Consider the following 17,062-nt stretch of genomic DNA (forward strand, 5'->3'; position numbering starts at 1 on the left):
AGCACCGAGCTGCTTCCAAACGAACATCCATCCAGCGTTTCATACCGTTTGTTATGCATCATACGAGTTTTAGAACTCATCGGAAACGGTTGATAACTTTGTTCGACAATGTTCAAAGTAACGTACTCAAATACTATTTAAAAATGTTTTGATGTCATGTAAAAATCTGTTTGTCGATGTTGAGCTTCAACTTTCATTATGAAAAAATCATTACGTTCTGATGGCTCCTATAATAGATGCTCTATTGCGACAACTCTTGAGCCGTCAAGGAGTAGCTCCACAGCTTCAGTGGAACACTCTTCAAATAGATTACGTTGGCAGCTCACTACATTGCAGTGTCTGGTTAAATAATAATACCGAAAACATGCAAACACGCCCTTGTACGCCCACAGTAGAATGCGAATACTGCCCAGGTTTCTTCGTGGGACACATCGCACGGTACTTTCGTGTTGATTTAATAACACATTGAACTGTTGCATAATAACGTATTCATTAACTTAGATTTCCTGCCGGTTTCCAAATACATGGTTTCTCAAATTGAATAAACATAGACGGTATAGCTGATTATTTCTCTTATGGAGCTCAAAAGTGCTACTATTACTTTTGACTCCAAAGCTTTAAGTTCTCACTGATGATTGAGCCTGGTGAAAGTATATTTTCGCCATGGAGCGTCTTCTGTCTATTAAAAAATTTCCCGAGATCTAACTGCAGTGTGTAACGGCTTATTGACCTTCCAATATTTTACGTATAACAGAAAACAAACGTAGCTTTTTCCTAGCGGTAGCCTTCTTCCTCTGCAATCTATATTATCAAACTTAAATCTAAAACGGAGCCGCTTTGTCGATAATTTAACGATTAGCAGTGGTATCCAATTTTGAGAGCCGCATTGCGTTCGAGGTTTAGTTTCAATATCTAAAGGATTGCCAATATCCGGCTAAGTTCAAAATTACAAGCTTTTCGACCCCAAAAACAACTTTTTTCCGCAAACAGTGGGTACGTTTACAGAGATAGCAACGTGCCATGCATTGGCTTTTTTGGCAACTTAAGTTGTGTCATAAAAACCTTTAGACTTTAGCAGCGCCGAAGTTCTCTGTTAGCTCCTAAGTCACTTTGAAGCAGCACTCGATCGGAAACGATATTTGCGCATACTTTGAGGTGTCACAGAGTTCGGGCGCCGGACAAAAGGTCACTACACCTTCGCAGTATATACAATAAAGATCGGATGTATTTGTGCATTTCCCATAGACCACATCGCATGTCAGTGAGGCCCAACCTGATATTGAGCCATTACCGACCCAAGTACGTATTCATGGACTAATGAGGATTATCTTCCGAATCAGCAAATGTATTAGCTTTAGATGTTATTTAACAACGCTTTCTATTAGAGTTTTAGTGATTTTTGTAGCTTTAGCAAATCTATAAAGCTAAGGACAGCCATAACTATAGTAACAATTACTTTGTTAGATATTTCTACTGTATGACATTTCGACATTAATGACTAGTACTGTATCATGGTCCCTGCATCGTTTAGCCGGATATTGAAAAAAACTGAATTATTGCTGACTTTCGCAACCTTAAGAACAACGGCTCAAACTTTCAACGTCAAAAAAAACATTGTACACTTCTTTTATTTGTAAACAATAGCTCTTGCATTAGAAGACGAGGGAAAGCGTCGTTTGCGCCAAATACGAAACGGAATAATCAGACAAATGTGGTGTTAATATACATGTTAATATGTAATGATAGATAAATGGATGGCCACTAGGGAAAAGCGAACGATAGCAGCAGCAGAAAATCAACGGAAATTAAATAAGGCAAGGATTTTGCCTTCGAGGCCTGTAACTACACATAATGTAACTCATAGTAACATAATCTACTAGCATAATCTGTGGTCGCCAATAGATGAGGAATAGAATGAGGTAATAAAAATAAACGGACAGTAATTACGACAAACGCATGATCATTTTGAGTGTCTGGTTCTAGCACGCCGACAATTCAGCCTACCTATTTGTACCTAATTAGGGCCTAAAAGGCCTTTACACTTCACAGTAAATCAAGTGCTTGACACTTTCAGCGCGATTTAGCTCTGATTTTAAAGCAACGGTATTAATTTCAACGGATTAATTAATCAACGGATTTTAAAGCAGCGGCATCATCCGTATGTTGCCGTTCACTAGCGATTACTGAAAACACAGGCCCACTGTTAAAATGTGCCTTCAGATCCTTTTTATGAATATTGTTATAATAACATTCATAATAACCGTACAGCTTGTCAACTATTTATGTTCTATTCAAAATCTACTATTCAAGAATTACTACTTTTTCTCTCTAGTAATTGTGCAAGTCATCCTCAGAATAATCTAGCAGTAAAACGGTACAATAATTTCATTGCGTTTGATAATAAGAAATGGGCTTAGCTCACTAACAGAAGAAAACGTCATCGTTACGCAGGTAAATATGTCTTGCACCACTGCAGTAACTGGGTGCTTATTGATCTAAGGGACAGATAATTAGCCTCGATGTTTGAAATTTGGAGTTTGAATTCTAGGAAAAGATGTCGTTAATTTTTCATAAGGTCTTTTCCACGAAACATCATGCACGTATGCTGTCTAGCAAATCTGCAAAACACATCTCGTAACCTTTTGTGCTTTCTCAGCTAAAAATCCATAGATATAGTTGACAGATTTTAGATTTTAAACTACATCTGTTGTTTTTGAAATTCCGCACTAGGACTATACTTCACATAGATATTTCCGGGTAATGCTGCATTGTTTTACAATGTAGGTGACAATTTTACGGGTCCATTTTGTGTGGTATTAAGGTCGTACCACTTTGCACATTGCAGTCATGAATCAACCTTTAATAGGCAAAACGCTACCATGGAAGAATTGAACACTATTCGGCAATCAAAATTTACAGCCATCAAAATTTGTGTAGCTGATTAAATCCGCGTCGCTCTTACATCCATAACCTGCGTAAAGGCGAACAAATAGCGCCGTTGAAGACACATGAATGGAAATACAAAAAGATATACAACACCTTATCGCTATAAATCATAAGATGGAGTCTTTGTATATATAGCCCTCTAACCGTGACATAGGGTTATATGCCCGCAGTTACAGTTTGGGTGTAAAATACAAAGGCGCTGAACAGAATGAAGATCACTTTCGTTTTCATGGCGATGATTACGGCCTTTGCTGCAGGACAAAAATGCGGTAGACGCAGCAACTTACCGCAGCCTAGTGCATTTGATCAAGATTACAACTACATCGTTGGTGGTCAGGAAGCAATTCCACACGAGTTCCCTTGGCAAGTTTCGTTTCAGGTATGTACTGATCAGCACTTGCCACAAATTTGACCCTTGCTGCGTATTTGTCAATGAAATAGGGCATCTTGTGTGTTCTATTGTTTCCATTATGATCTCTTCATGATATGTACGCATAGGGAGAATCAGAATGCGGGCACTTTTGAGATCTGTCTACATTTACAGTACGACCCCGCCATTTTGACATATCCCTGGATCGATCCAGAGATAAACTTCGCCATCCCTCCTTTATTGTTTCCTAGACAAGAACTGTACTGAGGTAAAAATCCATTACTTAATCGCAGATCTTCAACAATAAAAGCTGGTGGCAACCTAACAAATGGACGCACAATTGTGGTGGGTCTATTATTGACGACCGATGGATCCTGACCGCAGCTCATTGCTACACCTCCGATGGGCTTTACCGCATCATAGTCGGTGCCCATAACCTGACAAAGAGAGAACCCACCATCCAAATTTTCAGGATTGAGAAAGCTGTCCACCATCCGGGATGGGACAAGCACCTTATGAAGGTCAGTAGTTTATGAACGTTTGCCATACGATTGCAGATTATTACATGCACGTACTTCATAGAAAACGATAGTTCCACCAATCAATAAATACGCTGTCACGTTTATCCTCGCAGTGTTACTAGAAGTGCAGCTCTAGATTGATTTTGATAATGCTTCTATAGCAATGTAGTTAGGTTTTTAGTTATTCTTCTATAAATCCATATTCCCTAACGCCGTGCTAACTCACATATCTTAACTGGAAAGCCAACAACACTTCTGCATACTAGCGGCAATAGCAAACACGTGTGCATTTCATAAAAAAAAAACTGGTCATTTTGTACTAACGAACTCCGTTTTTTTGCACTGAGTTCTTCTAAAAAAATATGAACGAAGGTTTAGTGCATGCAACATAGATTTTAGCTAGAACGTTTACCGCTGTCAGCGAATATTAAAAGACTACAATTCTGATTTGCTTTTCCGTGATCGACTCTCGAACATTGTGCTCGCGTCTGGACAGCTGTTAACCAGATCTACCTACTAATCGTTGTGGTTTCTTTGTGCATCTTTGAACCTGTCCCTAGGATGACATTATGCTTATAAAGGTCGACAGAAGCATCACCTTGGACGGTGACACTGCAGCTCCCATTTGCTTGCCCACCAGTGCAGATGAAAACGCTTTCAAAAATTCTATCTGTGTATCGACAGGCTGGGGCAGAATAAGCCCCCGAGGTAGCCTCTCTGATGTGCTTCTCAAGGCCGACCAGCCGATCGTAAGCAAGTATGTTGAAATTTCGGTAATCCTTAATGATTATGTGTGGTCGACAATGACGAATATGTATTCATGACAAGGTTATACTTACTTAGACGTTACGTACATGCTTTCCCCATGTTTCACCTTCAGCGCGATCTGTGCAATGCAATACCGTAACATACACAGAGTCCGTATCACCGATTCAAAAATCTGCGCTGGCTACGTGGAATCCCCTGGGCCAGGAACGTGCTATGGTGATTCTGGCGGCCCCCTTGCTTGCCTCAGCAACGGCGAATATAAGCTTGTCGGTGTCACCAGCTTTGGCGTTCTCTGCGGCTCCATTAATCATCCAGCGGTTTTTACGCTGGTGTCACACTACGTACCCTGGATCAATAACGTCCGTGCCAAGTATTAAAAATCAATATTAAATAAATAACTTCTATATTGAACAAATTTCTGTATATTATTTGTGGATTATTTACGGAACTCGAAGCAGCGACACGTTATATCTCACCAGAGGCTTAGCTGTCCAAGACACCGTGTAAATAATCGAAAAAATCACAACGTTCAATCTAGAAAAGCACGGTTTCAACAGAAGCCATACGAGTTTGTAAGAGACTATTTAAAAAAATAAAATAGACATTATTAGTGGAAGAAGTGGACTACGAATGCGACCTATTTAGGCTCATAACAAACATGGAGAAAATCTTTCCCATCAAAGCAACTGGTTACTCACGACTTTGTTTGTGCTCTACCATAACCGAATTTCATATTTAACTTAGCTTGGCAGGTTGCCTTTGTTAGGATGCACATTAATAGAAATAGTGAACAACAGAATGTTATATCCTACTATGCACAGAGTTGGCTGGTTTTGAGTTTGCAACGCGCCAACGAAGGTCTATTTGGATAACTGACCATTTGAGAAGCTTACATTGTCCTCTCTGCATAATTGATTACTAGGATCGGAAAACAGTTGTCAAGTTCCTACGTAAAATCCGAATAAGTTGCAACGAAAAAAAAAAAGTCGCGAAATACGATAATTTGCAAAAACTACTACTAGTAATTCTCAAACTTTGTTCTTTGCGTTGATTCTGCAGATTGATCTTCGCCACGTCGCTGTTATAGCGAAACGCCGTGCATAATCCACCCAACATCATACAGTAAATAATGAGTGTATTCGTTTTTTCTGTTATCTAACTAGTACATTTCTCCTTTTTAGGTATCGAGCAATTAGCTTGTACATTTCATTAATCTGGTCCCAACCGCACCCTTTATCTCTCAGCTTGAGTCTTTAACCACCACGTTCTATGCTATCTTGCATACTGTCGAAGTATGTGTGCAAGCGGACTTCTATCATTGCATACATGTATATATGTATGTTTATATATATAACACTTCAAAACTTCACTCGATCGTAAAGTCAGGCGGTCAAAATCCAACGCCTCAACCAGCGTTCTGTTCCCACAGGGCGATGTTGGAAGCGGCTGAACGAAAAACGTCAGTAGAGAGCTCGTGCTTACAGTCGCCGCCGCCGCCGCCGCCGCCGCCGCCGCCGCCGGTAGATAATATGTGGCAGAACATTTACGTGACAATAGTCCTCTTTGCACTGCTATTCGCTTGCTATTGCTTATATAGGACCACAATCGATGCGCACGTTCCGCATTTTCCGAAGTGCATCTACGGTTCGAAAGGCCAAGTCATGATCTGCGAAAATGACCTGGACTGGTCATGAGGCTAGAATATCTAACGTGTCAGAAATTTAGCCTGCAAGTAGATTTCAACAGACGCTCAAAATCATTCGTTGGGCGTTCGGACGTTCATTGTAGGAAACAGCAATTAGTCCTGTAAATTAAAAGGACTAGTGAGCCCTTGTGAAGGAAACAATGAGTACCCTGAGGCCACACAGGCGTCTATTTTTCCGGTAAACAGTACCAGACACGTATTGCCGTTTGTTTTCGGTGCGCTACCGGCGTAGAGTTTTAAATGACCGGCATACACTGGAAACTAACGTGCGTTTAAAAAAAATTTTTACTGTGACTTTCCCTCTAGAGCCTTGAAAAAACAGCAGCAACTAATAAACTTAATGTCAGCGAGTCGAAAACTCAATATTTAATTCCTTCAAATTAACATTACGAAATCTTGCGCCAGATATCGGTAGTGGGTTATGTTACCGCCGAGACACAGACCAGCTATCATTCGACTATATACCACTAGACGTTTGTCATTGAGTTCCGTGAAGTTTGCCGATGGTCTCGTCAACCACAAAAATTAGAGTTCACTTCAAAATTACGCAAAAAGACGCGATCTCTATTGCGAGACCGTCCCCTCGCCCACGAAGGCGAAAAAAATTTCAACGGTAGATGCATGCTTGGAATAGATACAGAAAGACCCTGGTAGCGATGTCTACCATCAGCACTCTTTATCTTCTCATAGCCTAAAGGCTACCTACGACGTAGAGAGGATATGGGAAAACGTCTACTTTGGAGCATCTAGATAATATTTTCGAACCAAGCTTCACTATACAAAATCTGCTTATTTACGTCCTCGTTGGAACGCGCCTGTCGATAGAGAACTTCAAATGATATTTTAGACGATTGCGTATTCCTACCTTTAACGAATGCCTCGCGACTCGAAAGGCCTTGCAAAAGTATACATAGAGTATCTGGAGTTACGTTGAATCACGCATGAGTGTCGCGAATTGCTTAGATCGCCATGTTGTAACTAAATAAACGATGCAAGGCTTCCACCGTAAGCCACGTGCCACTCACACAAGGGAATCAATGTAATAGAAACTACAGCTTTCGTTGTCTCCATGTGATCTTACTAGAAAACCTAGCACCATAACCATCTTTCCAGAGTTGTGAACGAAGTTATGTTCATACAGAATAATGTTCTGTGATAGTCCTTGTGGTCTACCTAACAACAAACAACTTCCTTAACAAGACTTAATAGTTATGTTCCATGCCACAGATTCGATCAAAAGCGAAACTTCCGTCCAATGGCTTAACTGCATAAGCGTTGTATTCAGTGGTGATTTAATCTATGGCTGTAGACGTCAATAGAACCATGCATCTTACAAAGTTGAGCAGGAATAATTATCCGACAAAATTTTAGATTTCGGCAGTTACATTTCACGAATACGTTGATAGATATGGTAATTTGAGTGTCCTTTACTCCCAACGCAACATCCAATAGCGCTTGCGATTAAAGCTATAAACGGGTTAAATGAAAACAAAGTTAGCAAAAAGGAAATCTTCTGGTTCGAAAATGGTTTCCGACTATGTGAATCGTAATAGTAAACTACTGCACGTGTAATAAAACCAAATTATATTTGTGTAGATACAATGATTTTGTATCATAAACTTCGGGGTAGTTAACATATGGGTGCACTCCTTTAATATCCTGGTGACTAAGCGTTTTTTTTATTCCATTCTAATTTTTCATATTCAGTACGGAAACAATTGACAAAAATGTTTAGTCTTTGTTAATAAACTCATTGATACTGTATTACGGGATATATGTATGTTCACAGATTAAAGAAAATGTTACTTTATATTTTGCAAAGAGTACAAATTTGAAAATAACAGAAATATTTGTAGCGACAACTAGCTAAAACATTGAAGAAGGGCCTCTGTCCCAACAAGTCCGGTGGGCCCTGGAATTGGCAGAATATGACCCGGCAAACCCTAACGTGGGCGCGTTATCGCGGTTAATGTAATGACTCTCTAGAAATAGCAAGAATTCTGGCCCTGGATCGCTTGCGGCACATCAGTTGGAAGCCCTTATTGGGCCTCGAGGCGGCCAATGTCAAGCACATGCAACAGGCAAACCCTCATCTAAACGAGGTTATCGTTAGAAATGATACAGGAGTAGGTGTTCCTGCATATATACTCGTTGACGGGCTCCTGTATCAAATTAACGGGAACGCAGCGCTGTTGCAGATCGCGTAAGCCCAAACTGAAGATGCGGTCATGTCCTGTTCCTCCAAGACGGGTGTACATGCAGACATTCGAAAAACTATTCAGCAAGCACTAAAGCGCTTCTATATCGGCCCTGGCGTATGCCCACAGATCGGAAAGATGGTAGCTTAGTGCGAAACTTGTTGGAGTTTGAAGCTTAAGGTGCCAAACGTGTGTAGTACCACGTCTGCTCTCATTGAAGGGAAGTTTTGATTAAAGAGGCAAGCCGATGCAGAAAACATTTAGGTGCACACGCCTCGGGGCGCATTCTGGGTATTGGTTCTTCTAATCGTTTACATCGTGGCATCGTTATCTAAACCTATGTCGTAGAAGGAACTAGTCAGTCCAATTTTTACTAGCATACTTGGTATGGTAAGACGTAGACAACACTTAGCCTTAGAGATAGTTGCAACTTCAGTTATTTAGTTAATGACTATAGTACAGTGAAATCCGGGTTTAAAAGCCGGCCTAAATTTTGTGCTGTGCAAAATCGTCTTTTTTAAAACTTTTTTTGTTACCTGCTATCGGATGGCTTTATGTATTCATGTTATAGTTCTACAACGTCTGCATAGTAAATAAGTTCCCACTAATAATTAGAAAACGATTTAGGATAGGGTCTTGTGACGCTCTCTGTGATATAAATATAAATGAAAACATAATATAATTCTGTGCGTTCGATCGTTAACCCTCATTACTGAAACATGGTGGAAAAAATCAAGCTTTTGGCAGACGAAATATTCAGTTTTATATTACTGTACCGCACCATTGTAGTTTATTGACTTGGATGATTTTTCAAAATTCGTGACGAAAATTAATTGTGCTGTTGTATCGTGGCTTCTTCTAATAAGAGCAACGGTAATCGAGGTCAACATTTTCTTTCGTTATTGTGTGGGAATAATTCCTGTTGTCTAAGCATCCAGTCTTCAATCGCAGATATGCAATAATATTTGAAACAATCGACCGTGCGTGTTGGAAGAATCATCGTTACGAAGTGATAGCTATCGTAGCGGACAGTCATTGGTCAAGTAAGAAAATTTCAGTTCATCCCAAAACGGACATCGCTACTACACGATTTCCCGGGAAGAAAAAGCCGCAAAAAAGAGAACGACTTTAAATACTGTTATTCAAAAAAAAAAAATAGAATTTATTTATATAGATAGATAGGTATATATAGATAGATATAGGCAGACAGATATACTGATATAGTTTTTGTTAATTTGAGTTCCCAAGAGATTATTATGCTGGTACGATTTGTATTACGCAGTAGATCAGCTGCTTTATTGTCTATAAAATACTTCTGAGACTGAATGTCTAATTTGTACGGCGTCATTCACATGTACAAAAACTTACATTATTTAGTTTGTAATATTATGGTACCACTCCTTGTAACATCGTGTTAGATTTCTTCCATTTAGTTGTAATGGTTATCGATACCATCACCCTTTATCCTTTGCTGGTCAAATCACCACCATAAACAGTTCTTTATTTAGTTTCGTCGTTTTCTGCATGCTGTTTGCCACAATAAAAATTCGTATTTTCAACTAGCTGACCGCTGTAGTTCCGTGTCCACGACACGTCACGATCTGGTGCGCGACATGTCGGAGCGATCATATTTTAAACGTTCCATTAGGTACATGAAGTGCCACTTCACGAATAGTCAAAGCTAATTGCTAAAAACGCTAGTTGTTCTCCTGCAATCCGTTCACTATATTGACAAATTTGCGGACAGATCGACCAACACAGTGTCATCCAACAGTCGATTTTGCTGAGTCTGCAATACTCTCCACGCGTGTAAATTAACGGCAAACTAGGAAACTGCCACAGATCTGTTTGGCCATCTCCTGAGGTGGCATTCTCCGTATTGATATCTTTTGATATGGAGAATCACAAAAATACTGTTTTTAGCCGTGCAACTTTTAACAGAGCCTTGAAGTACGATAGCGCTAAAAGGGAACTCACAATTTCCCGTATCCGATTTGCCAATAACGTTTCCAAGCGACTAAAATTCGTCTACATGTCACCTGGATTAACTATTCAAGAGCAGAGACCTTAGTATAGGTTCAACAGTTTAACGGTTGGCTATCTGAATGCTCTGGACATATAAAAATAAAGTTGCTTGTTAGGAAATAAGTTAATTAATCGACTTCGCCAATCAAGATTTAAGAATCGCACTAAAAAGGACGCGTGTGGACAAACAACGAAGCTCCGATGCTCGCAGGCAGCGAGAGCAGACTCTGCACCTGTTTTTAACCTCAAGGTGAGAATATGCGTGTTATCAATTTTGCGCAAATACTTAGATGTACGATAAAAAACGAAACAATGGCAAGAATTATGTCGGCGAAAACAAACTGGAAACCTTTTTTTTTTTTTTTTTGTCTCCTTCTCTTTCTTCCTCTTCATGTTCGTCAGTTGTGTATATCGCTCCGTTTCTCAGCTGGTGTTTCGTCCAGCGTTATATTCATATGGCAAGTGGCATATCTCTGCCTTATTATGGTCCACAGTCATAGGTTCAGAATAAAATAGAACAACTCCGCTGTTTTTCACAAAAAAATATGAGAAAATTCCAAGAAGGAATAATGATTTTGCAATGTTAATCAGCAGTGCGTGAATCCTAAAAATATACCTCTTACCTAAGCCTGCTAAACTTTGAAAAGGTTACGATTTTCGCGTGACCACGAATATAAGACAGACTCTAAACACTACCTCCAAGTAATTTTCCGACGATGAACTAACCGTTTCGGTTTTTAGATACTGGGGTGTGCTTACTCAGCAGGATCTATAACACAGTTCACTCAATCGTCGAAGGAAGGATTCAATTTTTAATGAGCTTTTCACTCATAACTATAAAATCCAAAACATACTAAAAGTGTTTCTTAATTGCGAAGTATCGTGTACATGTCGTTACTTCGTGCGCAAAGCAGCCAGTAATTTCTGATCGAAAAATGAATTTAATATATATACACATATATATACATATTTAATACCTTAGCAATCACCCGCCTTGCGCTTGCAGGTTGAAACCCACGAGCGACTTGCGAGGACTTGTTTCCATTTACAAACGGCAGCCAGGGCCATGGGTATTCCGATGGAGTCCGAGCTGCGTCGATTTTACATAAGCTTACCAGTTGATGACGAAGAATCGTTGGACGCATTAGGCGATGTGGCCGAAAACCTAAAGATGAGGCTGTGGCCTGGTACAAATTCTAGTGAAGAGAGACGAAAATACAGCGTGTACAACAAATCCAAAGTGCATGTTACTCTATGGGCTTGCGATTTGCGCGTTGGCGAAGATGTGCTTAAGAAACGTTTAAAGGCCTTTATGTTCGATAATCGTGGACGCTTTACAAACCTGCGAATTCGTTTTAATAAGCTTTCCTATTTAGCAAAAACAGAAACGAGGTACATTGTAGCGTGCCTAGACCCCGCGTGTCGTAAACGGATCGAGGAACTTAAACGTGCGCTTGAAAAAGCCTTCCGTGACCTTGGCAAAAGCCTGTTAGACCGTGATACTTGCCAGTTACATTGCAGTATTGTAGCATGTACTAACCTCAATGTGTCCGTCGACCTGCTTAAAGTCCTTGGTCACTTTCGAAAGCCGATATCGGCGATAAATGACATACATCCAACACGGCTAATTGTTACCTCAAAGTGGAACGTCCTCGCATGTGGAACGTTTCTCGATGGTACTGTTAAATGTATGCCACGAGAGTTGTCGCGGTGTCAATCTCCGATCATATACGATACTGTGGAAGATGCTAGCGATTTAATGGGTCGAACAGTCGACCTTATAAATTTCCCCATTAAGCCAAAAGAGCAGCCAATACAGTTGCTATTTGCAGTCGCACGGGTAGTTGGCTTTGATCTAGAAGAATCAATGATTGAAAGGTGTTGTCGAGAGCCCTTACAATTTTTCCACTTTCAGAAATCGTACAGGCTTTATTCTCGATCGCCTGATATTGTAGCCGTATTTGCGGATAGAGATATACGTGACAGGTTCCTGGCATGTGTTACAGCATACTGGAAATGGAACGACTTTATGGTTTACGCCACGGATATTGACAGGACATTTCCGAGCGTGAGGATTACCGTCAACCGCCAATTACCTTTAGAAACTAAGCTTCTTCTTGGAAAAGCAAAACGCTTTACATACGAACATGATTTCAAGTATTGCTGGATGGAAGACGACGAGATTCGTGTTCGTAAGGATGATTTTAGTCCTGTCTACACTATTAGGTGCCAAGAAGATCTTCAACGTCTGGCTAGGAAGCACCCTCGACGTCAGCCTCAACAATATCCTCGACATATACCGCAGCAGCAAAATTACGCAAGAATGACTACCTGCGTAATTTGATCAATACGCACAATAGGTGTTAAGCCATATTTGACAGCTATTTTAATGATTGATTTCCCACTATACACGTTCATAGCACATAATCTTCTTTTAACATTACCTTCATAACCCACCACGCACCTTCCATCAAACAAACCGAGACAGTATTTACGCGTACAATGTTTATAATAAAAGTTGATTTCTATATTTCTTATCAGTCGTGCATTATTTATCTGTGCATGAAACATCCTTTAATATATTATAACATTACATGCAACAATTACCTAATATAATCTGTTTCGTTGAAAAACAAGCAAGAAACGGGTAACGGAAGAACATGCTTTCGCTAGAGTTGGATCTTCGAGTAAAATACGCCTCGCGTGCCCCGGAATATCAACCTACTAAGTTTAGGAACACGTGAGGCGATCTAGTTTTGAGACCGAGAGCACACATGCCTCGTGTCGTGCTGGGAGCCAGTCGCCTGAAGCAACGCCTAACAGCATTATGGAAGGATATGAAACTTGAAACGCCCTATATTCTTTTCGCGTAAACTAAACGAGTGTGATTCAAAACGAAATAAAAAATCTTTTACCTCCCCGTCCGGCCGAAATCAGAGGCCAGGCTGATGTGTTACCTCTGCCCACACAACCTCTTTTTTGTCAATAACTTGACCTTAGCCTTTTACATAGCCGTCAAATGCAACTCGTGAAATAATGTTGTTAGACTAGTTAGACGCAAGTGAGAAAAACTAACAAGTGGCTACTATACAATTTGCAATTGGCCTACTCGCTGGTAATCAAAATATCAGACAAACGTTCTAGATTTGATCTGCAAAATCCGCGTATATCTGGGCCATCCACATATTGCCCTTCAATGCCACCCATACCGAGAACACGTAATCATTCCGAGCAGTCACATAGACACCAATATTACTTTGAGAAAAATAGAAATTTAATCTCAGGCTACAATACGAAACGGGGATAGCAATTATGAAGTAAAATAGGTCATTACTACCTCGCCAGATTATGAAAAATGCATAATAGATATATGTTTAATATTATAATTAATCTAAAGGTTGATTTACTCTCGCACTTATGAACAAATCTGATGCACCTTCTCCTCTCATCGTCTGCTTTTTGATACGTTTCGGTGCCGATACCTTCGCAATACGCTAGCTCCAGTAGACATTTCTGTAGTTACTGAAGGTTTATTAAGTGGGTGCAGTACAAACAAACAGTGTCATCAGGCTTTTGTTAGCCGCCTCAAGGATAATGATGGGCTGTTATAACAACACAGGATATCCGAAAACTTACCACATGACTAGTACATAAATAAAAGTAGTATATTTCAAGTATGAAAATGTCAATTTATTAGGCAACCACGGACGTTGCACAAATTGAAATTCAAAAACGTTATCGTTATTTTTTCACAAGGACCGAAACGTCTTAGAGAATTACAAGTGTGCGACTTACACAACGTTTTTAAGAGATGCGCTATGGCCATCAAATGGACCCTATTTCAATGGCCGTGACATTATGGAGTTTGGACTAAATCTACAACTTACTTCGTCTCAGTATCCATCTATGTAAGACACTTTTCTAATAATACTAAATGCTATCCATGTCTTCAAAGAAATGACTGAATAACCGATTCTCTTGGGATAATTGTAGAAGTGAATATATACTGATGTTAACTATGTTCTAGAACTGCGCAAGGTTTAAGTGAAGTGAAAATGAAGATAACATTTATAAATTAAATTATTATTTAGCGTTATTTGACACATATAGTGCGATGATAGCAGTAAGCGTTGTGAGAAATACAAAATGGCTTTTATTAAATATATTCATAAATACAAATAACGATAATTTGATCAAGATATGCTAAAACATTGTTTTCGGCAGCTTGTATGAGAACTGCAAGAAAAACTGTTTTGTTTCCTTGTTCCACAACGTCCAGAACTTCTCTGAATCACTCTTATCGACTTCACGAGAAGGCACCTAAACTCAAACAGGAAAACGATAAAAGTAGCCATTACTATAATATGTCTCTCTTAATAATAAATGAAGTAACTTATATATCATAAAGATGTCGTATGACAAAGCATACAGCATTCAGACCTATATATTTCCTCAAGTTCGGTATATAAGTAATTAAGCAAAGTAGTGCGTGGAAGAATACTGGCGTATGAATAGCATTTCGCATTTTGTCGTAGTGATCGTTATAGTTACTCCGAATTTCTGTACTTCTGAAAATCAGACCCAATATGGCGAAATTCACTCAGGCAATCCATAAAGAAACACTAACTTTTCTTATTATTTCTTAATTTTGATTTTCGAATGTTATACCTTGAACGCGATGGTCTCGTAGGGCTCTGCGGCGAATAGAAGGTATTGCCATTTACGGTCTGGCGGCTCAATTTTCTGTTCATAAGCGGACATGAATCGATGGCGAGGCACGACCGATTCTGAAATCTCTGGATAGTCCACCTGAAAAAGCAGGGACTGCTGCCCGGTTTCAGAATCACGCTGTTTTGTCACCCTGTAAATATGCATTTATGCGCAGAAAAATTTTAGGATGAATTCTTGTCTCTGAAATTGAAATATAGTAATAATGCAATAAGTAAGTAAAAGAGTGATTGTTTCATTCAAAGCGGACCGATACAAATCACATAGATTTTTATTTAAAGAGAAGCACTTCCATGCATATGCTACCATTTTACCATAATTTCTGCTAACCTGTACCCTGGACGTCCGATTTTGACAAATTTCTTAATGTCGACACGGGGTTTTGCCGGCGCTGGCTGGATAGGGTTGTCTCGAGCCTCTCTTGCAGCACGTCGAGCAAGATTCTGCTGATGCTTTTTGCCCTGGGTATGCGCTAAATACGAACCCTCGTTATTGTGCAGCGTCAAACAGAGTTTACATTCGTACGATCCTGCAAACAGAATTCAAAACATAACTAGGCAATCATGGAATAACCATGTAAATCATTTCCATAGCTCGCATGGTCGAACATTTTCCATTTGCGTATCTATCATATCCAATTCAATGGTCACCTAGCTTTGTACGTACAGTGAGAAATTCTGTCATAAACATTTATGAATTGTTATCCTTGTATTTGAAATAATATTAGCAAAAACGGCATTAGACCAATAAATGTAATTCAAATGGTTATTGAATTATTTAGATATCTTTCCATAAAACAATTTTTCATAAACCCTTACACAATGTGATTATCATCACATTATGTAAGGGTTTGTTTCCCAAGATATCGCTGTCCATTACACACTGCTATGTTTTAACAAAGAAACGTGTACTTACAATAACAGTTATAAAGAACAAATGACAATCAGCAGCTATTGATTTTACATAAGCATAGCTTATAGCCGACTAGTTCTTACCCAAGTGATTTTTCATGAAATAGGGATCCTTGTGAAGGTCAATTGTTTCGAGCGCCAACTGCCGAAGTCGCTCGCGACGATCTCGGTTCGTTTCACTCCATGATGCGACACCGCCCGTGCCTGTCTTGCCTCCAACACGATGTTGGAAGTCCATCGTATGTCAATTCTGCAATATAAAGCACACGCGTAAGACTACAAAATTATCCGTGAATATGCAAACATTCGATGATCGCAATCCACATCTTCATGTCACATAAAATTTTTCCAATTTATTTGAACCGAACAACCATTGGAAAAAGATTCCTGCCAACATTAAAGGTAATGCTTCGTATTTTTGGAATACGGTTGTTCACCTTAACCTTGTCGTTGTGTATCTCGTTGGTCACCTATCTTTTTATCATAAAGAAAAAGGAGAGACTTAGATATAACTGTTAAATCAGAGCAGATTGTCATTAGGACTCGATTTTTGAACAGGATAATTTTTGAAGAAGAGTGCGGTACACAAAATATACCTTTGAATAGACAATACCCCTGCCTTAGCTACAATTTTTGACCCTCTTAAAGTTCAGCGCATAGTTACACATCATATTCAAAGCCATTTGAAGAACTTTCTAATTTTTACCTGGTCTATGTATGGCACAGGCTCCGCAGCACAAAAAGAAACTCACTTCAGCGTTTGTTTATTGACAGTGAGCAGACGACAATGTACTCGATAGAGATATTATGATACGTTCTGTCTTTGATGTCCTAAAGAATGAATGTTTTACTCGTTCTTGACTATATATATGTAATATACCTATGTATGT

The 17,062-nt window shown here is 39.5% G+C and overlaps 3 protein-coding genes and 1 long non-coding RNA gene across 7 annotated transcripts in view; 2 read left to right on the forward strand and 2 right to left on the reverse strand.

Annotated features, from left to right (window-relative positions):
- The window catches only part of LOC111267218 (uncharacterized), a 28,716-nt gene extending 18,602 nt beyond the window's left edge, over window positions 1-10,114 (reverse strand). The window contains exon 1 of one of the 3 annotated variants that reach the window (XR_002684472.2): window positions 9,877-10,114. This is a non-coding gene — a long non-coding RNA (uncharacterized LOC111267218). Of the gene's footprint in view, window positions 1-4,676; window positions 4,761-9,876 lie in introns of those variants that run through there. The other 2 variants (XR_002684471.2, XR_002684473.2) reach the window with 2 other exon arrangements.
- On the forward strand, window positions 3,088-5,020 carry LOC111267216 (chymotrypsin-like elastase family member 2A). The gene is made up of 4 exons (XM_022845309.2): window positions 3,088-3,325; window positions 3,610-3,837; window positions 4,398-4,594; window positions 4,718-5,020. The coding sequence occupies exons 1-4, from the start codon at window positions 3,155-3,157 to the stop codon at window positions 4,980-4,982; spliced, it is 861 nt and encodes a 286-aa protein (XP_022701044.1). The 5' UTR covers window positions 3,088-3,154; the 3' UTR covers window positions 4,983-5,020.
- A 153-nt stretch (window positions 10,115-10,267) lies between the features above and the next one.
- Window positions 10,268-13,070, forward strand: LOC111267214 (uncharacterized). The gene is made up of 2 exons (XM_022845305.2): window positions 10,268-10,783; window positions 11,540-13,070. Exon 2 carries the CDS (start codon window positions 11,600-11,602, stop codon window positions 12,875-12,877), a length of 1,278 nt encoding a protein of 425 aa, XP_022701040.1. The 5' UTR covers window positions 10,268-10,783; window positions 11,540-11,599; the 3' UTR covers window positions 12,878-13,070.
- A 1,593-nt stretch (window positions 13,071-14,663) lies between these two features.
- Sf3a2 (splicing factor 3a subunit 2) lies at window positions 14,664-16,995 on the reverse strand. Of its 2 annotated transcripts, none has more exons than XM_022845310.2 (5): window positions 16,879-16,995; window positions 16,257-16,422; window positions 15,592-15,790; window positions 15,202-15,394; window positions 14,664-14,853 (listed from the first exon to the last, which is right to left on the reverse strand). In XM_022845310.2, the coding sequence occupies exons 2-5, from the start codon at window positions 16,408-16,410 to the stop codon at window positions 14,737-14,739; spliced, it is 663 nt and encodes a 220-aa protein (XP_022701045.1). In that variant the 5' UTR covers window positions 16,411-16,422; window positions 16,879-16,995; the 3' UTR covers window positions 14,664-14,736. The 2 variants fall into 2 exon arrangements, with proteins under 2 accessions (XP_022701045.1, XP_022701046.1); XM_022845311.2 differs by lacking the exon at window positions 16,879-16,995 and adding an exon at window positions 16,769-16,791.
- Between the last annotated feature and the right edge of the window lie 67 nt (window positions 16,996-17,062).

The sequence above is a fragment of the Varroa jacobsoni genome, unplaced genomic scaffold, assembly GCF_002532875.2.
Source record: "Varroa jacobsoni isolate VJ856 unplaced genomic scaffold, vjacob_1.0 scaffold_1157, whole genome shotgun sequence".
Lineage (NCBI taxonomy): Eukaryota > Metazoa > Arthropoda > Arachnida > Mesostigmata > Varroidae > Varroa > Varroa jacobsoni.